This window comes from Aulostomus chinensis, chromosome 8 (assembly GCF_037954235.1).
Source record: "Aulostomus chinensis isolate RoL2024-O1b breed Wild chromosome 8, RoL_Achi_v1.0, whole genome shotgun sequence".
In the NCBI taxonomy this organism is placed as follows: Eukaryota; Metazoa; Chordata; class Actinopteri; order Syngnathiformes; family Aulostomidae; genus Aulostomus; species Aulostomus chinensis.
The window spans coordinates 5,001-31,244 of record NC_141327.1 but is presented as its reverse complement, the minus strand read 5'-3'; the positions used below and the strand labels follow the sequence as shown (position 1 = coordinate 31,244).

At 44.6% G+C, this 26,244-nt stretch overlaps 1 protein-coding gene and 1 long non-coding RNA gene across 6 annotated transcripts in view; one reads left to right on the top strand and one right to left on the bottom strand.

The window, feature by feature from the left end:
- Positions 1-21,409, bottom strand: part of LOC147256760 (uncharacterized) — a 41,281-nt gene extending 19,872 nt beyond the window's left edge. For 3 of the 5 annotated variants that reach the window (XR_015117505.1, XM_086210340.1, XM_086210341.1), the window contains exons 1-2: positions 21,253-21,406; positions 19,580-19,655 (exon numbers count right to left, since the gene is read on the bottom strand). Coding sequence is in view for 3 of the 5 variants with exons in the window: in XM_086210340.1 (XP_086066466.1) it covers positions 19,580-19,645 (66 nt within the window). In the remaining 2 variants the exon portion in view is untranslated. Of the gene's footprint in view, positions 1-19,579; positions 19,656-21,252 lie in introns of all 5 variants that reach the window. The other 2 variants (XR_015117506.1, XM_086210342.1) reach the window with 1 other exon arrangement.
- Positions 10,555-11,097, top strand: LOC147256761 (uncharacterized). Its single transcript, XR_015117507.1, has 3 exons — positions 10,555-10,703; positions 10,795-10,885; positions 10,974-11,097. It is a non-coding gene; the product is annotated as an uncharacterized LOC147256761 (long non-coding RNA).
- Positions 21,410-26,244: the final 4,835 nt, after the last annotated feature.

The following is a 26,244-nucleotide window of genomic DNA, read 5'->3' as shown; positions in this document are numbered from 1 at the left end:
CAGGCTCCCCTCCTGTGGAACCGTCTCCCAGTTTCAGTCCGGGTTGCAGACACCCCTCTCTACAATAAAGAGCAGATTTAAGACCGTCCTTTTTGATCAGGCTTATAGTTAGGACTGCTTAGGCTGGCCCTTAGATCGGCTGCTATAGGCTTAGACTGCCGGGGGATCTTCCATGATGCACTGGGCTCTCTGTCCTCCTGTATGTGTCATATATAAATCGTACTCATATGTATTACTAACTTATCTTCGTCTCTGAAGCCTTCGGGCTCTCCGCTTCCTAGATCCTGGGTGCTGCTGGAGGAGGCTGGAAGAGACTCAAGCTGCCACCCGTAGCTCCACCTGCTCATGTCCCTCTCTGTCCATCAGTCTCTTCCTCTTCTCTCCCTTTATCTCTGTCCCTCTCTTTCCTTCAGTATATCTTTCTTTGTCCATTATCTGTCTTTGTCTCTGCCCCGCTCTCCTGCTCTCTTTCCTCCAACCGGTCGAAGCAGAAGGCTCTCCATTGAGCCTGGATCTGCTCGACGTTCCTGCCTGTTAAAAGGAAGGTTTTCGTCGCCGCTGTTGCAGGATGTGCTTGCTGATGGAGAATTGTTGGGTGTAAACTCATTGAAGGAGTGTGGTACCAGACCTGCTCTACTTGTAAAGTATCATGAGATAACTTTTGTTGTGATTTGGCACTATGTAAATAAAATTGACTTGACTTGACTTCTTCCATCTATGTAACATCAATAAGATCAGATACATCCTGTCTCAAAAAGATGCAAAAACTAGTTCAGACATTTGTCACTTCCAGGCTGGATAACTGTGATTCCTCCTCTCAGGATATACAATAGACTCTTGAGACTCTCCAGACTGGTGGACTGACCAGAATCAGTAGAAGAGACCAGATGTCTCCTTTACTAGCCTCTCTGCACAGGATCCCTGTCAGATCCACAATAGAATTCTAGATTCTTCTTCTAACACCCAAAGCCCTCTGGAGGAAAACATTGTTTAATATGAGCGTTGTTTCTTGTCCAGTGACGTTTGTTACTGCCCCTTTAAGAGGAACGGAGTTTTTCAGAGTTTTTCGGCTGCACGGTAGTCTTGTGTGTTGTGTTGATCGGCAGCAGACGTGTGTTTTTCTCCTGCCATACCGAAGGAGCGTGTACATGAGCAAGTAGTCAGTAGCGACTGCTATGCATATTCGGCGTCAACACGCCATGGAGACTCTCATCCGGTTGTATGTATATATATTACTCTGTCATATCTGTTTGTTAGCTCCTGTGATTGTTAGCTCCTGCACTTAGCTAAGCTAGTTATGCGCTCTTAATTTTATGCTGTCGTTGGGCACTGTGGAGATACATGTTGTGTTTATGCTTACATTTTCTCCTGCTAATTGCAGATGTTGATTATTGTCGGTGGGCATTATACTCACATTGCATTGTGTTATATATAATTCGCCACATGTATGTTGTGCGTTCCATGATGGTTATGTAAGTCATTGCTTATGTAGTAGTACTGATGCTACATACTGTTACATTGTATTTTATAGAACCGCATTCAGTAAAGATCGTGACCCCTGAACTGCCTCCGTGACTTTCTAGCTGGAGTCACACTTCTGTAGTGTTGCCGGCTATATCCAGCAGAACCTATAGAGCCCCAAGGCTCTATAGGTGGTGAGGAGTTGGACTTCCCCACCACGTCCACATCTACACATGTCCCGTCATGAGGCATTTGTCGTGGAAGCGTAGTGTTGATTTTGAACTGGTCGCCCCAGCTCACCCCCAAGGGAATGGTGTCACCTCTGGAGCGCTCCACTAACTCCACTTGTCTGCTGGATCCCGTCGCAACAAGACTACTTAAGGATGCCTTCCCCTTAGTCAACACTTCTATATTGAACCAAATCAATCTTCTAAGGGCAGAGGATGTTGTTATGATGCCATGTAAAGCCCTTTGAGACAAACTGTTAGTGAAAACCGGCTATATAAATAAAATTAGCTTGCCTTGCCTTGCCTAACTCCTGGAATGGAGACAGGCCAGGGTGGTGGTCCCCATCTTTAAGAAAGGAGACCACTCCTCAGCCTCCCTTGAAAGGTCTACACCAGGGTACTGGAGAGGAGGGTCAGGGTGATAGTCGAACCTCAGATCGAGGAGGAGCAATGTGGTTTTCATCACAGGTGTGGAATTGTGGATTAGTTCTTCACCCTTGTTAGGGTGCTGGAGGGGACTGGGAGTTTGCCCAACCAGTCCACATGTGCATTGTGGATTTGGAGAAAGATTATGACCATGTTCCGAGGAGCACTTTCTGGGGGGTACTCTGGGAGTATGGGGTGAATGGTCCCCTACAAAGGGCCGGAGGAGTGAGAGTCTAGTTCGCATTGCCAGCAGTAAGTCGGACTTGTTCTGAGTGAGGGTTGGACTTCGCCCAGGCTGCCGATTGTCACCAGGTCTGTTCATAACTTTTATGGACAGAATTTCTAGGCACAGTCGGGTGGTGGAGGGGGTCAAGTTTGGTGATGGGAGGATGTCTTCTCTGCTTTTTGCAGATGATGTGGTCCTCTTAGCTCCATCAAGCCACGACGTCCGGCTCTTGCTGGGGCAGGTCGCAGCCGAATATGATGTTGCAGGGATGAGAATCAACACCTCCAAGTCTGAGGCCATGGTCATTAGCAAGTAAGGGTGGCCTGCTCTTTCCAGGTTGGGGGGGGGGGGTCCTGCCTCAGGTGGAGGAGTTTAAGTATCTTGGGATCCTGTTGACGAGAGAGAGTAGGATGGAGCGAGAAATTTACAGGTGGATTGAGGTGGCATCCACAGTGATGTGGGTGCTAAACCAGTCCGTTGTGGTAAAGAGGGATCTTAGCCAAAAGGAGAGACTCTCAGTTTACCTGTCAGTCTACGTTCCAACCCTCACCTGTGGTCATGAGCTCTGGGTAATGACTGAAAGAACAAGATCCTGAATCCAAGCGGCTGAAATGAGTTTCCTTCTCACGGAGGCTGGGCTCTCCCTTAGAGACAGGGTGAGAAGCTCAGTCATTCAGGAGGGACTCAGAGTAGAGCTGCTGCTCCTACATGTAGAGGAGTCAGTTGAGGTGGTTCAGGCATCTGTTGAGAATGCCTCCTGGATGGCTCCCTCGGGAGGTTTTCCAGGCATGTCTGACCGGAAGGAGGCCTCGGGCCAACCCAGGACATGCTGGAGGGATTATACCTCTCAGCTGGCCTGGGAATGCCTTGGGATCCCCTGGAAGAGCTGGTGGATGTGGCTAGGCAGAGGAAAGTCTGGGCGTCCTTGCTGAGGCTGCTGCCCCCGCAACCTGGACCAACCGGATAAAGCTGTAGACAACAACAATGACCCCTCTACTAGCACCAAAAGATCTTAGATGGTGTAGGAAATAGATTATTTGCTTTGTTTTCTTACCCACTGACTCAATATGATCTTTCCATGACAGAAGATGGTCTATTACTATTCCTAGGTATGTGTTTGAACATACCTGGTTGATCTGTTCACCATGAATACTAATGGGGGATCTGTGTATGTTGAGTAGTTCACCAAAAACAACCTCCTCTGTCTTATCCCTCTATTTAACCAACCTATTTACTCTGTGTTGGTGCAGTCAAGGATCACTGGAACTATCTAGAAGAGAAATTACAACTGTATCATCAGAGTAATTTAAGATGTATTTGTCTGGTGTGTCAGTGTGACCCTGACAGACATTCCTCAGTATGACCACTGTCAGTATAAAGGGTGAAAAGTAAAGCTGAGCTTACATAACCCTGGGAAACACAAACATTAGTAGTTAATGCTGAGGAGAGGGTCCTGTTCACTTTCACTGTCTGTACTCTGTTGGTTAGAAAAGAGGCATACCAGTGAATGAAGAATGGATTCAGCTCCAACTGTACCATCTTTGACAATAGTATATCAGACTGTATTGTACTGAAAGCTGAATAAAAGTCACCCTTGCGTGACTCTCATGAGACAGATCTAGGTGTTTTGTAATTAAGTGGACCAGTGTGACAACCGCATCCCCTGTGCTGCAACCCTACTCATGAGGAAACTGACGGGATCGAGTTTGTAGAAACAAGATTTTGTAACAGTATTCTTTCAAATGATTTCAGCATCACTGAAGTGAGAGCTGAGGGTCTATAATCCCTAAATTCTTTTGGACATTAGATTTTGAGTAATGTTTTTTTTGTGTGGGCTGCACGGTGGTGCAGTGGTTAGCACTGTCGCCTCTCAGCAAGAAGGTTCCAGGTTCGAGTCCCAGCTTGGGCACTGGGTCTTTCTTTGTGGAGTTTGCATGTTCTTCCTGTGCCTGCGTGGGTTCTCTCTGGGTACAACAGCTTCTTCCCACTGTCCAAAGACATGCAATTGGGGACTGGGCTAACTGGAGACTCTAAATTGACCATAGGTATAAATGTGAGCGTGGATGGTTGTTTGTCTATATGTGTTGGACCTGCGATGGGCTGATGACCTGTCCAGGGTGAACCCCACCTCTTGCCCGTACATGCTGGGATAGGCTCCAGCCCCCCGCGATGGATGGATGTTTATGTGTGAGGTTTTCCATGAAAGAGGAGTTGTGTGTGGGTCTATGGAGGTAGGTGAAGTATTGGTTGCCACTTGAGCTAACTCAGATGCAATGTTCTTGAAGAAGAAACCACTAAACTCATCTGGCCCATTAGCTTTCTTTGTTAGTACATTGAAACACTTTCCTTACATTCTTTGCAGTGATGGTAATTCTGTCTGAGGGGACAGTTTTATAGCCTTAAGTATTTCAGTGCACTTTAAGGAATTATCTAATGATTCAAATGTGGCAAAGAAAGTCTTTAGGTCATCAGCAAAGGCTATTTCATTTTCTATCATTATAGGTTTGGTTGGGAATGACATTCCTGTCATAGATGTCGTGGTGTCCCATGCATTCTGGTGATCATTGGCTTTAAACGCATCCTCTAGATCAGGGGTATTCAATTAAAAGTCACTAAGGTCCACTACTAAAATTTCCTCCAAATGGAAGGTCTGAACCGAAGTCCATCTCAGCCGATATGCATGGTGCACTCTGAATAGCTGCATCAAGCTGTGCCAGAACATTATCTGCGTGCTCTCAGCTTGGACGTCAGGGGACAACTTCTCTCAAAAGCGCTGTGCCTTGTTTCGTAGTGGTGCTTCATGTAACGGGGATGGGCTTAGGACCCTAGGGAGTCTATATAAGCAGGGCGGAAGCAGCACTCTGTCTCTCACTCTCTCTCTACCGGTATGCAGACACGGAAGTGCAGGCACGCACGCAGCAGAAGGGACTCCAAACATTTGTCGTGGTAGGTCGTGATTTTATCAGAAGAAAACCGTTATTTAAAAAGTAATGCATGAACAATGTGACTTAACAGAAAATGTATTTACTCTGTTAGAAAAGCACCAGCACTTTGGGCAGGTTGGGTGCCGTAAAAGCCCGAGATGTTTCTATGTAGCCTCCAGCCATCTGCATGCTGAGAAGGGGTATGTGGATTTTGAGTTGGGATGATGATTTTAAGTCATGAACTTGATATTTATTTTACTGTGTGCTATTTTTCTATGCAGTATTTAATGTATTTTGTTTGGTTTTAGTGTCTGTCACTTCATTAGTGGTTATTCTCAACTCACGACAAACCAGCTGCTGCGTGGTGTTAGTCAAAACTGCTTAAAGATACACCATTGAATGGTTTGCTTGATTTAAACACATTATACTTTACGATGCTGAACAAAACTTAACATCCATCCCTGTTTTTATAGGTCTGTCTGTTAATAAAGTGACTGTTACTGTTTTTTTCCCCTTCCTAATAATTAGTTTATTTTTGGGCCTTTTTGTTTCAAATGTGATTTTATGTTCTTTGTGCCTTTTTCTTTTGGTTATTTATTTTAAGTGGGCTTAGTGCAATAACCTCCGGGCATAGTGCAATTCTTCAGTGGCGGTTGGTTGTAGGAGTTGTAGTCCTAGCATTTAATGACCCTTTTTGTGTGCTCATAGTATGGTTGCAGTGTAAACCCACTAGTTGGTTCCACAAGGAAACCAGGTGTGCTTTTTATCGCGTGTAGTGACATTTCATCCTACAGGATTGTTTATCATTTGGAGTGTATTCGGTCCTAAATGTGTTTTTATTCTACATAGCCTACTTTCTCGTATGGTCATCTGAACGAGTGAACGTGACCTGGTCTAATGTATGGTACTGTGTAGCTGCTAGCCCACTTGATGTATTTTTATAACTATTTTGTAATAAATTTTATATTTGTTTGAGCCGTCAGCCTCCTGTCCTGGTTATTCTGGACACTTACCTATCTGTAGTGAACCAGACTGTGAAATCATAGGGATATTTACAATAAGAAGCTAATTGAATCACGACAATGTTGCCACTTTTAATTAATGCAATGTTTTCAGAACATATTGTGACGTGACTGGGTTGTTCTGGGGTGCCAGCCAGGCATATAGCCTGACAAATAAATGATATTTAATTTCTATGACTTACATTTTTTTTCTCCCTTTTTGTTTGTTTTGTTTTGTTTTTTGTCAGTCACATTTTAGTCCCCCTTACACACGCACACAAGGAAGCATCAAGGATAAACTTTGATGACCCAAAAACGTTTTTTTTTTTTTTTTATCAATCCTGAATATAAACAGTAACAATGAAACCTTCCCTTCACCAAATTGTAAGTACCCAGCCCAGAACAACAGAAATAGTCAAACAACAACTCAGGTTTGTTTTTAACACAAATATATTTATCTTTTTTTTCAGTTCAGTTCAAAAGTTCTTTTTTTTTTTTCTTGGTTCAATTCAAATCCCCCCAAAAAAATTCCAGAAGAGAGAAAAAAAAATTCAGTTCACTCAAAAAAGTTAATTTAGTCCAATCCCCCCCAAAAAAGAAAAACCCACACTCTCATTCAAGAAAGAGAGAGAGAGAGAGAGAGAGAGAACCCAGCTCTTATAATTAAGTAGCCAACCCAAACACTACGCTCTCACAGGCAGAGACGCGTTATATGGCAGTTGGTTGTTAGCCTACCGGGGAAGCGCTGTTCTACGGTGATCCAGGTTAGGATATTGTCCTCAGTATACACCGGTGGTCGCCGCTTGGTAACAACCTTTGATTTTAATAGAGACTCCAAACCACGGCGATCTCTTCGTGGGACTCACTACCCCGACTGCCGGACTTAGCCACTGGATGCAGTGCTAATTCGACCGGTAAGGTGCCCCCTCTCCAGCTGATCGGAGCGTCATTTTAAAATCAGTTTCCTTCCTGTAGAACGGGGCCTGGATTGGCCATCCTGCCAACCAATCAGGGGTGATGTACATCCGCCAGCCAATCCGGGGTGACGTTACATCCCTTCCCCCTTGAGGAAAGCCTGCAGCTGCGGGCAATTTTCCTGTTGCTCCACTATTCTGAGGATGTAAACCCAGGAAAACCTTCGTCCTCAGATTCCTCTTCAAATATCCTCAGTATTTCCTGGTGCTGTAGCTCATCCCACTCGCTTGCAGTGGGATAGCAGGGTTTGAGCTGCGCAATGTTCACCAGCCACATGTCCCCACCGGAATCCTCCAAAACCACCTCATAGTTGAGGGGATTCACTCTCCGCAGAACCCTGTATGGGCCTTTCCATCGCGGAGCAAGCTTGGCGGTGAACGACTTGTCCAACTTGGAGTAGGGGTGGGTCTTCAGCCACACCCTGTCCATTTCCTCGAATATTTGTTCTCTCCTGTAGCAGTCATAGTTCACTTTTTGACGTTCCTTTGCTTTCTGGATGTTTTTGGCCACAAACTCCCTCAGGTCTGTCAGTTCAGCCACCTTCTGGTATGCGGGGCTATCAGGAGTGCAGAGTTCAGGACTTAGCTCACTGTCCATGGGGCCTTTGAGTGGACGGCTAACATTGAGCTCAGCCGGGGTCACTCCTGTGGACTCATGCACAGATGTATTCAGGGCAAACCGGAACTCAGGTAGGTACTTGTCCCAGGTTTTGTGGCTGCCATTGACATAGGAGGATATCATAGCCTTCAAGTTTCTGTTCACCCACTCTGTGAGGTTAGTTTGGGGGTGATATGGTGTTGTTTTCCGTTGTTTCAGGTTCCACTTCTTGCAGGTGGCTTCAAACACTGACGAAATGAACTGGGGCCCTTAGTCAGAGAGCATGGGATCTGGCACACCCCACCGGGTAAGTATGTCCTTAGTCAGTACTTGGGACACAGTCTCCGCAGTAGCTTTCCTCAGAGGGAATAGCTCTACCCATCGGGAATAATAATCCACAAAAACCAACAGGTAAACATTTCCAGTGGAGCTCCAAGGAAATGGCCCCATGATGTCCACTCCCAAAAGCTCCCACGCCTGGCTTATCACCATCGGCTGGTTCCCAGGCGGCCGGCGGTTCTCAGGCATATTTTCTCACATCCAAACTCATCCCAGGCCAGTGCGCCAGGGCCTGCAACCGTTTATAGGTCTTGTACCGTCTCAGGTGTCCGGCGAGGAGATGGTCGTGGAAGAATCTGAGCAGGTCTGAACGCAGGGTGAACGGAACATACACTTGGTACAAGATCTTGTGTTGGAGCCTGACCACGCGTAAACCTTGTCCTCCAGGATGGTGAAGTATGTGATCGAGTTGGTGTGTTCTTCCACTTTGTCAACTAAGGAGTCATACAGCTTCCTAACCTCGGGGTCAGCCTGCTGGGCCCTCCATATGGTTTCATCTGACATCTGGTAGATGTTCTGACATTTCCCTTTTTGCAGGCTGGACTGTGGCACACAGGGAGGTCATGGAGCTCTCTACAGGAGCCCTGGATAGGGCCAGTCCCCATCCGGGACAGTGTTGTATTTCCCGTTTCGATATTCCACAGTAAAGGTAAACTCCTGGAGCCTGAGGGCCTACCTGATCAGTCTTGAACTGGGTTTCTGTGTTCGGAACACCCAGATCAGGGATGCATGGTCAGTAACAACTGTGAACAGCCTTCCTTCCAAATAATACCGCCATTTCTCCAGTGCCCAGACCACAGCCAAACACTCTTGTTCGGTGGTGGAGTAATTCCTCTCAGCTGGATTGAGGGTACGGCTAGCAAATGCAATGACGTTCTCAGTACCCAGCCCCGAGGTTTGAGGCAGCACAGCTCCCAGACCAACATCACTGGCATCAGTGTATACTATGAAAGGCAAGTTAAAGTCAGGATGTCCGAGTATAGGTGGAGAAGCAAGATGCTGTTTCAAAGTGTCGAAGGCTAGCTGGCAAGCCTGGTTCCAGATGAATTTACTGTTCTTCCTCTTCAAGGCAGTCAGTGGCTCAGCGATCTCAGAGAAATTGGGTACAAAACGATGGTACCGGCCTGCCATTCCCAGGAACCGCTGCACCTCCTTGATGTTTTTGGGGGTGGGGAATGCCTGGACGGCCTCAGCCTTCCCCTGATCCACCTGGACTCCCTCCACTGATACCACAAAGCCCAGGAACTTGAGGGATTTCCTGAAAAACTGGCACTTTCTCAGGTTCACAGTGAGGCCTGCCATCCTCAGCTTGTCAAAAACGACCTGTACATCATGATGATGCTTTCCAAGAGAAGGTGAGTAAATGATAATATCATCCAGACAGACAATGCAGATGTTCCCCCGAAGGTCCCCCAAAACCAGCTCCATCAGCCTTTGGAAGGTAGCCGGGGCGTTTTTCAGGCCAAATAGCATGACCCAAAAACAACCCAAAGGGGCAGACGAAGGCTGTCTTCTCCTTGCTCCCTTCCTCCATAGGCACCTGCCAGTAACCACTATTGAGATTGATCGTGGTGAAGAAGCCAGCTAGGGATTCCAAGATTTCTTGGATATTTGGAATAGGGTAAGCATCGGTCTGGGTTTCTGCATTCACTTTCCGGTAATCAACACAAAAGCGAGACTTGTGGGTGTTTTTCTTAGGGACCAGCACAACTGGAGCTGCATAGGGTGATGTTGAGGGGGTGATGATGCCAGCCTCTAACATTTCCTCGATGTGTTGTTTCATCTCCTGCAGTTTTGCAGGAGAACATCTGTAGGGTTTCTGTCTTATTGGCATTTTATGGGACAGTAGAATGTGGTGGGACACTATCTTTGTTTTCCCCACCTTGGTGGTGCAGACTGAGTCGTTCATGTGCAGTTGAGCCCGTAACCAGTATTTCCCTGCTTCATCCTGGTGAGACTCCTGAACAACTGTCTCCACAAGGTCCGTTTCTCTGGGGTCTTCCATGGAGGGATTTTGGATACCATAGTGGGCGGCATAGCGGAGTAGAAAGCAAGGTTTGAAGATGCCGGGGATGGTAAGGGTTCATTCACAGTTTCTCTCCTAAAATGATATCACTTCTTGGCCCAAGATTTGAACCAGTAGGAGTTGTCGGACACATCAAACTGTAACCCGGTGATAAATGTAAAGTCCAGCCCAAGAACAACAGGAAAAGCCAGACACTGGGAGGGAAGGACAACCACAGGTATTGTTGGGCTACGTTGATGAATGTGGATTTCCAACTCACACGAACCCAGGGGATGCTTCGCCGTACCATCAGCCAAGTAAAGAGGGCCCTGATGCCAGGGTTTCAACTGAGTTCCTTTGCCATTAACTTGCTTCCAGACAGTGTCAGTGATGAGGGTGTAGGATGAACCAGTGTCCAGGATGGCATTTCCGTTCCATGAGCCGATTCCAACTGGAATCACAAGCTGCTGGGGGTAGCAATCATCAAGCAAGCTTAGGGGCGTAGGCTCTTTTCTCGAGTTTGTAAGTGAATTGATTGTGGGGGTAGGGTCTCCCTCTCTGCGGGTGTGAGAGGCAGGTTCAGTTGATTGTTTTTGGTATCTGTTTCTTCCAGGTTGGTACTGGGGACATGCTAATGGAGGATGGAAATTTTTGCACCGCCAACATTGAACGGGGTGGACCCAGTGCACGCTCAGATTGGAGAGGTTGGGGCATGGATCCTGTCTTGCCTGATTTTTGTGTGGCTTTCCTCCTTTGCTCATAGAGGTGTTGATTCTCTTTATCCTTCTCCAGCTGCTGTCCAAGGCGAACCAGTGCCTCCACTGTGGTGATGTTACTGTCTCTTAACTGGCCAGCTAGCTGGGGGTTGATGTTTTTCAGGTTGAGCTTTACCACCTCTAGTTCTGTGGCTTGAGGATTCCAACGCTTGCACAAGGATCGATACATGTAAGCAAAGTCCCTGATGCTTTCATTCTCTCCTTGTACCCTGGTTCTGACTCTTTCAGCAAGTTCATCCTGGTAATCCTCTGACAGGAATGCTGAAGTGAATCGCCTCTCGAATTGGTGCCAGGTATGGGTATCAAGGCGGGCAACATCCCACCAATCCCGAGCTGTCCCATGCAGCACATTCTGAAGTGTTGCCATTAGTTCAGTATCATGGAGGGGATGTAACGCAAGATAATCTTTGCAACGCTCCAAGAATGAGAGGGGGTCCTGAGAATCCTCCATTCTCCCAAAGGTAGGAAACTGCATTTTGATGGGGCTCCTCCCTCCAACAACAGCTCTTAGGTCCTGTTGACTTTCTGGTGGAAGAGGAGAAACGAGGTCCTGCTCTGAGCACCCGGGTAAAATGGTTGACTGTAGTCTGTGTCTCTGTGTTTGTACAGGGTGGCAGAGTGGCGGAAGGGTCTGCACTGAAACATTCACCAATGCTGTAGGACGCATAAAAGGTGTTAAGCTGCGATGATTCACTTCATCAGTCAGAGAGCAGATGCTCACAGCGCAGTGACTCACTTCCTCTTCCACGTGCTGGACGACTGAAACCATTGGTTTCATGACGGATTTCAGATCACATAATAATTCTGTGTGGTGATGTTTCAGGCGCCAGTTTATTGTTGATGAGAGTTGTTGGTTGAGATATTGGAAGTGTTTCTCCATCTTGTCCTCCAGTGTTTTTATTTTTTCCTCCCAACGAGAGGCCATTTTGTTTATATGCGTTTCCACATAACATTTCAGCTCCTCCACTTCCTCCTTTCTGCCTGCCCTTTCAGGTGTGGCTGACAGGGTGGTGTGAGGTCCCAGTGGAAGCGGTATCAGCAGTTGTGTGAGTTCCTCAGGTCCACAAGAGTCCATTTCTAGCAGTGTGAGAGAAGTGGCCTGCCCAAAGTTTTGGTCTGCGTCTGCTCCGTCCATGTGGGTGTTTGCAGCAGCTATTTCTTCCGGCTTGTCTTTATGTTCTGGTTTCGTTGAAGGGTCCAACTTTATGTTTCTTATTTTGTTTGATTCTGTTATTTATTCAGGTTTTTGTCCCATCTGGGGTGCCATTTTTTTATTTGACGGTTTTCGGGGACTGGGTTGTTCTGGGGTGCCAGCCTGACAAATAAATGATATTTAATTTTTATGACTTAAAATGTTTTTTTTTCCTTTTTGGTTGTTTTGTTTTGTTTTGTTTTTTGTCAGTCACATTTTAGTCCCCCTTACACATGCACACAAGGAAGCATCAAGGATAAACTTTGATGGCCCAAAACATTTTTTTTTATCAATCCTGAATATAAACTGTAACAATGAAACCTTCCCTTCACCAAATTGTAAGTACCCAGCCGAGAACAACAGAAATAGTCAAACAACAACAACAACTCAGGTTTGTTTTTAACACAAATATATTTCTTTTTTTTCAGGTCAGTTCAGAAGTTTTTTTTTTTTCTTAGTTCGATTCAAATCCAAAAAAAAAAACAAAATTCCAGAAGAGAGAAAAAAAAAATTCAGTTCACTCAAAAAAGTTAATTTAGTCCAATCCCCCCCCAAAAAAGAAAAAGAATAACCCACACTCTCATTCAAGAGAGAGAGAAAGAGAGAGAGAGAGCGAGAGAGAGAGAGAGAGAGAGAGAAAACCCAGCTCTTATAATTAACTAGCCAACCCAAACACTACGCTCTCACTGGCAGAGACACGTTATATGGCAGTTGGTTGTTAGCCTACCAGGGAAGCGCTGTTCTACGGTGATCCAGGTTAGGATATTGTCCTCAGTATCCACCGGCGGTTGCCGCTTGGTGACAACCTTTGGTTTTAATAGAGACTCCAAACCACGGCGATACCTTTGTGGGACTCACTACCCCGACTGCCGGACTTAGCCACTGGATGCAGTGCTAATTCGACCGGTAAGGTGCCCCCTCTCCAGCTGATCGGAGCGTCATTTTAAAATCAGTTTCCTTCCTGTTGAACGGGGCCTGGATTGGCCATCCTGCCAACCAAACAGGGGTGACGTACACCCGCCAGCCAATCAGGGGTGACGTTACAATATGAGGCACACTGGTTTTGAACTGTGCGCTGGGAGAATGAGCATAAATTTCTCTGTCCACTCGTCTTTAAAACAACGGTTTTCCACATCAACCTCTCACTTTCCAGCACTCTCAGCGCTGTCTCTCTGTCTCTGCTTCAGTTCGCTGTGCGTGAAGGGTGAACAAAAGTTTCGATTGGCTCAACAGAGTGACGCTATTGCCGTATTAAGCGGAGTAGCAGCGCCTCCGACCACCGGAAGAATGCTCCATGGAAAATTTCTGTTCTTTTGAATTTATCAGAGATTGGTCACGGGTCCGGTCAGAACCATCACTCTGTCCGGTATGATTTATTATTTGGGTATATTTTTATATCCTTTGTAGGAACAACCAGCTGTACACAAACAATGATATAAGTATTTCTAACGGTGACGGTTTTATCCAATGAATTGTCTTTAAAAGTGTCCCAGTAAGTACAGTCCAAGAATGCTTTTAGTTGTTCCATGTCCTAACTTCTCTCTTCTCTGGCTTCCCTCTCTTCAGTTTTGACTTATCGACTGGAATCATGCACACAACATTTTGATTGGAAGTCAATATGGGCTGCCCTACGTTGGCTACATATGCATTTGGAATGTTTCCGAAAACTTGTCCAAAATATTTGTTCCTAGTTTTATCCTTGACATATTGTGGAGATCCAAGCAGCACAGTGTCCAGATAACACTGGTTCAGGTCTCCAAGCAGGATGCTTGTGCCTCTGGGTACTGTAGTTGAAGTTCATGTACACAGTCAGTGATAGTTTTTGCTGCTTGTGCAGCTCTTCCTGGCCCTTTAGGGGGCACATAATAAATAAGAAGTAAAATGCACCCAAATTTGTGGGGCAGCTAGAATGGTTTTAAAGTCATGCCCTGGATCTCTATGTTGGGATTGTTGCACATCCTAATTTTTATTAAATAGGATTGACTCCAGAGATCGTTAATGTACACACATACACCGCCCTACCCAACCCCTACTCCCCATCCAGTCGCACAAGAGTGAATCCAGGGACTTCATAGAGTGAGTCTGGTTTCGCTTTAACCAGCTTTCAGTGAACAAAACCATGATGCCTCATGAAATTCATGACTGTACCTTGCATATGTCCATATAGTTCTGATTTTGTTGTGTAAGGCACACATTGGCCAGAACGATATAAGGGAGCAGTGGCCGGGTAAATCTCCACTGTAGACATTTCAGAATAACCCCTTTTCTTCCTTGTTTCTTCTGTTAGAGTGTTATGCAACATTGGTAGTGGCTTGCTTTCATTGTTTTCGGCTCCAGTCGTAGTGCCAGCAGTGCATCTCGGCGGATGTACACACAAGCATGCCTCAACGCCTCTTCATGCCACCTGTTTGTGTTACTGTTGAGTTGAGTATAAAGTTCAATAGACCAGCATCTACCATAGGAGTTAATAATCCACAGGTTTAGCAGAGTGATTTCTAAAGCTCTCATCTTACACACATTTACACAAATAATGACTTATAGGCACATGAACAGAAATAAATGAACTAATCATTAAGGCACACTGGGTAACGCTGCAGCCACTGTATCAGTGCACCAGAAGGGGATTGACATCACATCTTTCCCCCTAAAAGAAATGATATTGACCCCTTCAAACCAAACCATGCTAAAGTGCCTTTTTATTATGTTTTTTATTGTTTTCACTAAGCTTTCTGCCAAGCTGTTGGACTTTGGATAGGTTGGAGTTGACGTGGTGTTGAAAGCCCCATTCTGTGGCAAAGGCAGCAAACTCACAGCAAGAAAACTGGGGCCCATTGCCTGAAAAACAGTTCACATGGGATGTCATGTCTGGCAAAGACATTTTCGAGGTAGCTGATGTCTGCTTGGCTTGATGTTGACTGCAGCGCTCCAACTTCAGGGTAGTTTGAAAAGTAGTCAGTGACCACTATGTAACTCTTTCCATCACAGTCAAAAAAGTCAGCTCCAACCTTGTAGCAAGGTCTGTGGGGCATCGGATTTGTCATCAGCTTGTTGTTTTGGTCTGCGTGTGCGGCAAAGTTCGCAATGACGCTGTTGCCTGGCCAACGCTGACGTCTTGATTGATTCTTGGCCAGTACATTACTTCTCTTGACCTGTGGTCAGACTTGACTCCTCTGAGGTGGCCTTCATGCATCTTTTGGAGCATTTGTCTACATAGTGAGGATGGAATAACAAATTTGCTCCCCTTCAACACTGTCATCCGCCACTGTGAATTCTGCTCTGCAATTCCAATAGTCTTGTATTTCCACTGGGCAGTCCTTTTGTTTTCAGGCCATCCTTTCTGTATTTTCTGCTTGAGTTCTTCATATTGTTTTGTCTGCATTAGTCTCTCCGTATTTGTTCTGTTCCATCAACAGTTATTGGCAGAGACGTCACAATCATGTCCAATTATGCCTGTATATGCCTGTGTGCTTTTCTCGTGTTCTGGACATTCCTCCTTATCTACTGCTGTCGATAAGGTGTTTGCGGTGTATATGTGTTTTCCTTGTGTGTATATCATGTGCACATCATATTTTTGCAGCCTGATTAGCATGTGTTGAATTTTTACCAGACTGTCATGCAAAGGTTTGCACATGATGGACACCAAACGCTTAAAATCAGTTTCCACTTAAAAAGTTTGATCATAGACATATTGATGGAACTGCTCACATGCATACATGCTAACTAACAGTTCCTTTTCAATTCAAGCATACCTGGACTTGGCGCTCATGAAGGCTCTGGACATGTAGGCGACAGGTAGCCACTGCTTGTCATGTTGCTGCAGCAGCACCAATCCCAGGCCGTATTGTGACATGTCTGCTGAGATCCTGGTACTCTTCTCTGGGTCATAGAAATTTAACATGGGCTCCTTTGTCAGAGTCTCTTTCAGATTCAGAAAATATTGTTCCTACTCATGGGACCAGATCCTTTTATTCTTTTGTACAAGAGGGCTCCTGAGAGGTGAAGACTGTATTGACAGCTGTGGGACAAATTTGGTGAGATAGGTGACCATCCCAAGGAACCGTCTCACCTCATCACTGTTTTTTGTCTTTTCATGTTTTTGAAAGTTGAAGTTGTTTTTGTAAACCCTATCCCAGCAGCCCTCAGGTGAGAGGCGGGGTTCACCCTGGACAGGTCACCAGTCCATGGCAGGGCCAACACATATAGACAGACAACCATTGGCTCTCCCAGCCACACCTACGGTCAATTTAGAGTCTGGATTAACCTGGTCCCCTCTTGATGTCTTTGGAATGTGGGAGGAGAGAACCCACGCAGGCACAGGGAGAACCTGCAGACTGCACAAAGAAAGATCCTGTGCCCAAGCTGGGGCTTGAACCCGGAACCTTCTTGCTGGGAGGCCATGGGGATGACCACTGCACCACCGTGCCGCCATATATTAAATCTCTGCTTACAACACTTCCAGTTATTTGCAAGATTACCAGTCAACTGCATGCGAGTGGGCACAAGTGCCTGCCTGAGTAGTGAAGATGTCTGCAAAAACACCCTGCAATTGCTCTCCACTACCCTTTAAAAGGCATCCAGAGATATGGTCCAGTCCTGTGGCTTTGCATGGGTTGATTATAGTGATGGCTCTTCTCACCTCAGCTGGAGTACCCAGTTGCTGTATGCTAGTTTTGATGTTATGAGTATAGTAACTTAAGAACTCCATTACCCAGCATGCCACAGTAGTTACGGGCACCTGTCCTCTCATCAATCGTGAATAAATGTGTTGAGAAGCTGGTATTAAAACACATAATGAAAAGTTTCCCAATAAACCTGAACTGATCCACAGAGGACACAATCTCCACCATAGTCTAACTCATGCTGTCATACCTGGACAGCTACTGTTATTGGTAGTTAGTTGCTGTTATTGTTTGCTGTCTTTTTTCTTCCAGCCTGATCACATCCCTGTCTGTCCATAATTCTCTCCCCATCTCTCCCTCTCTTTATTATTGCCCCTCTCTTTCCTCCTCTATTCTTTTTCAATTATGGAACTGGAGAGTAAGAACACGTATGCCAGAGTCTTGATCGACTTTCGTTCTCCACAACAGGTGGTGGAAAAACTGAGACTGGTAGGTTTGTACACAGCAAGCAGCAACTGTGTTGTCAGTTTCCTGACAAAGCAGAAGCAGTCAATCAAGGTGAGCAGTCACACATCAAGCTCCAGCTCAGTCAGCACAGGCTCAGGGGTGTGCCCTGAGCCCATTGCTGTTTAGCCTGCTCACACATGACTGCTCAGCCAGATCCAGCACGAACCACATTGCCAAGTTCATGGACGACACAACAGTTCATCATCTCATCACTGAAAATGATGAATCTGATTACAGGATGGAGGTGGAGCAGCTCACAGATTAGTACAGGTCCCATAACCTCACCTCAATGTAGAAAACTAGAGAAATGTTGATTGATTTAATAAAGTCTGGCAAAGATCAACACATACATTTCACTGTAAATTGTGCTGCTGAGGACAGGTTTAGCACTGTGAAGTTCCTGGGTCTGCCACTAGCTGATGACCTGACCTTCTCCATCAACACCACAGCAGTCATCAAAAAAGCACCAAAGCATCTTCACCCCCTCAAAAAGGCAGGACTCTCCACACTTCACCTCATCACATTTTAAAGAGGACACTGAAACCATCCTGACGCACAGCTTCACATCCTGGTTTGGCAGCTTCAGGGCTCTTGAACGACAGCTTAACAGGATTGTCAAGACTGCCAGCAGAATTATTGGTGCCCCTCTCCCATTCCTGAAGGGGATCTACCAGCAGCATTGCATACACAGAGCAATCTCCATCATCAAGTACCATCACCACCCCTCTCAAGCACTGTCCCCTGTACTGCAATCAGGCACGAGGAACAGAGGCATCAGCTGTAGATCCAACAGAACACTGAACAGCTTCTTTGCACAAACTTGAAGACTGATAAATGGACGGTCCAATCCATACACACGAGGCACATGCTCACAAACACGAATGTGAGATTCACTCACTTACAAATGGTCTGTGCCCCCTCCCCATTCCTATGCATTACTTTCATACACTCAAATGAAACCTCTCTCCATGAGAGGTCTGGTGCTCAGTGTACAATTGTATTGTACAAATTTGTTTTTAATTTTACTATTTTTATTTAAAAAACACTATTTATAACCTTTTATTGCACTTTTAAAAACTGGTGATGAACATGTCATTTCAGCCTGTGTATTTTTGTCAATACCATGGAATGGTGATATCACTGATGAAATGATAATCTGAAATGGGCAGCAGCCTCCTTAGATGTGGCTTTTCTTTTGGGTTGGAAGGTGCTGGTGAATTCCACTGAAATCAGAATTTCAAAAGATAAAGGCTCTATCATTGAGACTGTTGGGATTTTTAGGTTTGTGATTGATCAGCCCCTCTTCCAGAAGAATGGGGTTTGCAAACATAAAGAACCCACAGAGGTGGTCTTTAATTCAAGTGAATGAAGTCAGTGGACTGTTGTCATATTTTACTAAGGTGCATAACATTGAGTTTTAATCTGCAAGGGGAATGGAGATGAAAGGTGCTTTTTTTGGCCCCTACCATCGCCACCACCACTTTATCCTGTTCTGGCTAGGCTGTTGACACCACTGCCTTCTGATGCTGTTGTATCCGTATCTCATCCTGTGCTGCATGTGCTATATTAAAGCAAAATGATTTGCATTATTACAGTCTCATTTTGTTATTAAGGTCAGATATTCAAAATCAGAGCACAAACCAGGGCACTAAGAGGCCATCAATAGACATCTGAGTATGCCCAGATGTGTTCCAGGTGTAACCCTAGGCTAACCCTAAACCTACACAGGTGTGACATCACTCAACCAATCAGAGAGCCTGGTGTCGTTCCCTCTGAAGTCCAGGTTGAGCCAGGACTAGGAGGTTGCTATTCCAGTGGTGCTCACTTTCAGCTCAGGAGAAAAGAACACTCCTGACCTGGAGACCCAGACCTCCTCCTGCTCCAGGTGAAGGAGTGAGCACATCTGATGTTTGCATGCAGGAGCAGGAGGAGGTGGAGCAGGTCTGGAGGAGATGGAGCAGGTGTGGGAGGAGGTGGTCCATGTCTCCAGGTTCTCAGACCAGCAGAGGAGCAGCACTGCTGCCTGAGTGATGCTCCTCTACATTGAGGCACCATGGAGGCACCAGACCGGCCTCAGTTACAGGCTGGAGCAGGTTGAGCACCTGGAGCAGGTTCACTTGCTGGTTTAAGGGTGAGGCTTGGCAAGAAAGGGCCTGCTTAGAACGAGCAATGATGCTTGAGCCTGAATGAGTGGCAGCTTGGGTTGTGATTAAAATAGGGCCGATGTTACACAAGGCAATCACTAAATTTTATTTGGTTCTTCTTTGAGAAAGTGAAAGTTGTGAAAATCACATGAATACTCACCCCAGATTTTGTGTTGTGGTACCACGTGTATCCAGTGTCATTACATACAGAATACGTTTTCCCCATGGTGTTTAGGCTGTAAATCACATTTACAGACATGCGCGCGCGCACACACACACACACACACACACACACACACACACAATTTTATTTACATACATCAGTTCAAATACAGCAGATGTGTGGCATGGCCCTGAGGTAGAGGGCTGTCTAGCACATGAAAATGTCTCTGATTCGATCCCCACTTCCCTCCAGTGACCATGTCAAAGAGCCCTTGAGCATGATATCGAGCTTCTAATTGCTCCTGATGAGCAGGCAGCTCCTTGCATGGTAGCTTCACCCTCAGTGTGTGTGTTAGAACAGGTGAATGAGAAACTGTCAAGTGCTTTGAGTGCTAAGGCAGAAAGGTGCTAAATCACAATGAGTCCATTTACCAAACCAAAAAGCTTAGAGAGAAAAAAAGAACAAATTTTTAAAAACTCAAAAATACTTCTTTTTCTAAAGTTTTATTTGAGAATGGCAAGTGGCTAAAAAAAACTACATTTAACTTAATTTCTGTAATGTCATTGTAACAAGTACAACTGAATTGCTACTGAAATTGATATCATAGAAAAAATATTAAATACATTAAGTACAATACAAGGACAGTGACCAGTGTGCAATATTAATAAAAAAGTAGAAATTCCCATCTGTACAATCCATCCATCCCTCATCCATCCCTCCATGTTCTCCCTCTTCTCCTGTTCAGGGTGGTGGGGGTGGAGCCTATCCCAGCAGCCTTCCCCCTGGACGGGTCACCAGTCCATTGCAGGGCCAACACATAGAGACAGACAACCATTGGCTCTCCCAGCCACGCCTACGGCTGCTGGAATAGGCTCTACCCCCACCCCCCTTAACAGGAGAAGAGGGAGAAGATGGATGAATGGACTTCCACATGGGAATGCCATCAATAAAATTAGATGACTTTAGTTATTGAAAAGTGTCCCATTGACTTTACATTCTCAATGCTAATGTTGAAAATGTTATGAATGTCATTCAATATAACAGTAATAGGAAAAACGAGCAAACATAATAGGGTCTTCGCCTTAAGTACCTTCAGGCTCAGGCCCTAATAAAACTGTGTGAATCCACTGAGGGTGATTATTTTCAATGTTGAAACATAGCTCATGGGGGAATTGTGAAGCACAGGTTATAAGTAGATAGAAAAAATTTTAAAAATGACCAAATGGTTCCATCTAGTGGAAATCAGGAAACATGGTCATTTTTATATTAAAGACTCATTTCATAGAGCATTTTATTCTCTGAAGATATTGTGGTTAAAAACTGTGTTTTCAATCTGTATTTTTGTAATTTTACAATCTTAATTAACCACTGTAACAGAAACATTTTCACTTTCAATTGTTTGCCACAGTCTAACATAATAACAGCGATTTGTTTACAGAAGTCAACACTTTGAGCTGCAATACAAGTAGGAAACACATCCATATATACTACTGTTTGTATAAAAAATATTATTTAATGATTATGCAGGCTTTTGTTAAAATAAATGTCCCAAGCTGGGCACCATACACAGTATACATAAATGTGCTGATTTACTTCCTCAATATATGACATAACATTAAAGCATGCTAGCCACTACCTACTAATTAGCTTTTAGAATCATTTATACTCACATCAGAGGAAGTTCTGTAATGACTGGTTAAAAATAATCTCCACACCATTGCCTCAGTGTCTGGAACAGAGGTTTCGTGTAGCTCAGCTGTTGTCCTTGAGAGTGTAAAAACACCTCTGGCCAAGTACATTCCCCGTGTGTGTGTGTGTGTGTGTGTGTGTGTGTGTGGGTGGCACCTGAACAGTTTCACTTTCAATTTCCTGTAAACCTCCTGCTGACGTGACATTTCTCTTCAAAAGCAGCAGCCAATCAGTGTTATTCAATGTAGTTGCATAATAAGAAGAGCAGTAGTTTCAGGATCTAACCACAGGAGGGCAGTCAGTCAATGAATTTGGATGGAATTACAAGACACAATGAAGAGGCATAGGTTATAAGTAGATAGAATAAATAATAAAAGACCAAATGGTTCCATCTAGTGGAAATCAGAGACCATGGTCATTTTAACATTAAAGACTAATTTTATAGAGCATGTTATTCCCTTAAGGTAGTGTGATTAAAAAGTGTGTTTTCAATCTGTATTTTTGCAATTTTACAATCTTAATTAACCACTGTAATAGAAACATTTTCACTTTCAATTGTTTGCCAAAGTCTCAGATAATAATAATAATCGTGATTTGTTTCCAGAAGTTAACACTTTGAGCTGCAATATATGTGGGAAACATGTCCATATACTACTATTTGTGTTTATAACATATATTACTTAAAGATTATGAGGGCTTTTGACAGGGTACTGTCAGGGTTTGAGCGTTGAGGATGGTGAGGGAATGATGGAGACCCAATTGCAGACAGTGAGGGCGGTGCACAGAAGAGGTTTATTGAGAGACGGGGAAACTTGAGAAGGGGGAACTTGAGACCTGACGACTGTAGACGGGGAATGAGGGCGTGAGGCTGGAGACGTGGTGTGAGGCTGGAGGCTTGACGTGACACAGGAGGCTTGACTCAACAATGAGGGGACAACAGGGGACAACAAGCGACGATGACAACGACAGCAGATGACAACAGCAACAGCAACAATGACAGCGACAACAACAACAATGACCCAACAAAGTAACCGAGGAAAACACACAGGTTAAATACAAGAGGGGAAACAAGACACAGGTGGTGCAATCACCCAGGTGAGACACATGAGGTAATCACAGGAGGGAGGAAAGGAAGACAGGACATGACTACAACATAAAACAGGAAGCACGAGACAGGGATCGTGACAGGTATAAGGTTAGGTTATAAGGTAGATTCCCCCTCCCACCTAAGTGGGAAGGGGAAGTGCACGGTCCTTCCTGGGGGCAGGGTCCCACCACCGGTTCAAAAAATTGGACCTTATAGGTCAGAAATGGCTGGCCTGTGCCACAACGTTTTGGGCCTTCATTGGCCTTCCTCAGGTGGCTGTCAGAAGGTAAGTGCGGTGCTCAACTTGGCTTCCTCACACTTATATCCCTTTCGCTGTCCCTTTTACTGTTGTTTCCCTTCTCATACTTTCCCTTTTCTGTTCTTAACCTCTGTCCCTTTCCCCTTTTTGTTTTCTTATTCTCTGTCTATTGGTATTTTTACTCTTATTTGTCTCTTATTTAAGTTGATCTATTTACGTTATTTCTCTTATTTGAGTTTCCAATGGTTTCCTAATTTGGTTTAATTATTTAGTCTCCTATTTGAGTTTATCTATTTATGTTTTTTCTCCTATTTGAGTTTTCAATAGTTTCCTAATTCGGTTTTAATTATTACCTTCCAATTTCCCTTCATTTCTTTTATGGCTATGCCCATGGGAGGGGGGGGGGGGGGTGATGCAGAGTCCTCCAAAGAGGAACTGACTGGACTCCCCAGTCCACAAAAAAATGGTTATTTTATGGGTTAAGGATTTAGAATGTGTGGGGGGATTTTTAGGGGTTAATGCCACTAGGGCTCCAAAAAATTAATTTTAAAAATTAGTTTTCCACCACCCTAAGGTGGTGGGTATTCCAAAAATTTGGTTTATAGCCTTAATAAGCTCAGCCTTAGGGTTAGGGTTAGGGTTTAGCGTTAGGTATAAGGTAAGAGTACCACCCCACCCAAAGTGGTGCACTTTGGAACCGTAAGATGTAGGAGGCTGAAAGTTGGTGAATAGGGTTCTGATGGTCGGTGGAGTGATTGGTGAAAGTTTCAAGTGGATTGGCGCAAAGGGGGCGGAGTTATTGGGTTAGGTTTAGGGTTAGGGTTTAGGCATAAGGGTTAGGGTTAGGGTTTAGGGTTAGGGGAAGGGTAAAAGTCTCCTCTCCATTCAGGAGAGGAAAGGCACGGGCACACACAATCAGAAATTGTCCACCAATCGATTTTAATTAAAATAGATGAAATTTAAAAATCACCTTAAAATGGGAATAAAATAACTTGTGTCTCCCAAGAAATGGTAGGGTAATCCTATATGGGCAGAGAGCCACACCTGGATTTGAGCCCTTACCGTTGAACGTCAGAGTCAGGAGACAACCCCATTGAACCATCCATGAGTTGAACAGGAAAGGATAGAGGTGATGTTTATAGATAAGTAGAAAAAATTATAAAAAAGATTTCCTTCCAACAATGATGTCTTTTTTTTATGATAATTATTACAAATCCCAGCGCACATTAAAATCCAGAGGATAAATTGTATTTAATCTCTGTTTTAGAGTCAATTTAAAAACTCTCAGTCTTCGAGCTAAAAAAACGTAGACAGTGCCCCCATGAGTGTCAAGCTAATCATGCCATATTCCCTAGAATGACGGTATATGAGCGCTGTTTCTGTAAATAAAGGAGGTTCAATGAAGCGTCTTTTTTTGTAAAAAATATAAAACGCAAAATCCTTAAAATACCACGTCAGTTTAAATTTCCTGTGGTAATTAACATCTTCTCCTCAGGTAAAAAAAAATTTTTTTTTCGAGGGAATGGGAATAAAAAGGGAGTCCTTTTTCTAAAAAACTGTGTTCTGCCGCACTTAAATTTATTTTTACTGAGACAACCATGAGGTCAGAATGGAAGCTGCTGTAAAAGCTGTCCAATGGACCGTATCCGACTCTGTCATGAAGAGATCGTTATTGATGCCTTTGAGAGTTTTATATTTAGTTGTAAGGTACTGGTTCGTTTGGGTTACCAGGTTATGATATTGAGTCGCCTTTTTCAGAGAGATCTGTAAAAGCGAAAAGAAGATAGACGCATGAGGAAACGTCTTCTTCAATGCTGAGTTTAGTTGTTGAAATTGTTTGTTGATGGTTTTCGATAAGTGATTTTGTAATATGTTGTGAAGGCCCACCGATATGATGACTGTCTGGGTGGTTGGACAGGGTGATAACTTTTTCAAAATGCCTGTTAAATGGTGAATCTGTGCCCCCGGGAAACTGTCAATCTGTTGGTGTGGATGATCAAAGTGGGGGATACGGATGTTGAATTGTGAGGATCCGTAGATGAGGATGTACCCATGCTGTCCGATGTTGCCGCCGTGTCCCTAAATGCATCATCATGTCGAATGGAAGAATGTGATACAGTAGGGCCTCCACGTTCATTGCAAGAGTGTACCTCCGTTGGATAATCAGAGGTAGTTAAAAGCTCATGCGCTCGTGGGTGCATCGTATCCAGCGAAATCCCGTTTCCGTGAGAGCTGGTTAAAAATAATCTCCACACCATTGCCTCAGTGTCTGGAACAGAGGTTTCGTGTAGCTCAGCTGTTGTCCTTGAGAGTGTAAAAACACCTCTGGCCAAGTACATTCCCCGTGTGTGTGTGTGTGTGTGTGTGTGTGTGGGTGGGTGGCACCTGAACAGTTTCACTTTCAATTTCCTGTAAACCTCCTGCTGACGTGACATTTCTCTTCAAAAGCAGCAGCCAATCAGTGTTATTCAATGTAGTTGCATAATAAGAAGAGCAGTAGTTTCAGGATCTAACCACAGGAGGGCAGTCAGTCAATGAATTTGGATGGAATTACAAGACACAATGAAGAGGCATAGGTTATAAGTAGATAGAATAAATAATAAAAGACCAAATGGTTCCATCTAGTGGAAATCGTTCGTTTGGGTTACCAGGTTATGATATTGAGTTGCCTTTTTCAGAGAGATCTGTAAAAGCGAAAAGAAGATAGATGCATGAGGAAACGTCTTCTTCAATGCTGAGTTTAGTTGTTGAAATTGTTTGTTGATGGTTTTCGATAAGTGATTTTGTAATATGTTGTTAAGGCCCACCGATATGATGACTGTCTGGGTGGTTGGACAGGGTGATAACTTTTTCAAAATGCCTGTTAAATGGTGAATCTGTGCCCCCGGGAAACTGTCAATCTGTTGGTGTGGATGATCAAAGTGGGGGATACGGGCCCAGTTTGAATCCCCCATGATGATGAATGATGATTTAACTTCCAGATTCCATTTTGCGATTTTATGGTATTCTTGTTTGTGGTAAGTAGGTCTCCTTTTATATGTTGAATTGTGAGGATCCGTAGATGAGGATGTATCCATGCTGTCCGATGTTGCCGCCGTGTCCCTAAATGCATCATCATGTCGAATGGAAGAATGTGATACAGTAGGGCCTCCACGTTCATTGCAAGAGTGTACCTCCGTTGGATAATCAGAGGTAGTTAAAAGCTCATGCGCTCGTGGGTGCATCGTATCCAGCGAAATCCCGTTTCCGTGAGAGCTTTCAGTCGGAAGCAGCTTGATTGGATCCCCAAAAGGAGGCGACGCAACCACGGGAAGAATACCTGTGGAATAAGGAGGTAAGTATACAGATAAGTGATTGAAGGTAGGTAAAGGCTTCAGGGGTAAAGGTCCATTCCGTTCCGAGCGGACAAGATCGTCACTGCGCTCAACGGTTAACAAGGGTGGTGATTGCAGATGGTCAGGCGTTGATGAAGGGTTATCCTGTGTAGCGGCATCCGAGAGTGAAGCAGACAGGTAGTCCTTCATCAGAACCGCTACATTTGTTAGCGGTGTGGTAACTATATTAGGGGTGTAATGATTAACTTGTAAAACGGTATTGGTTGTGATGTCCTCTTCTGGTCTCCCGATG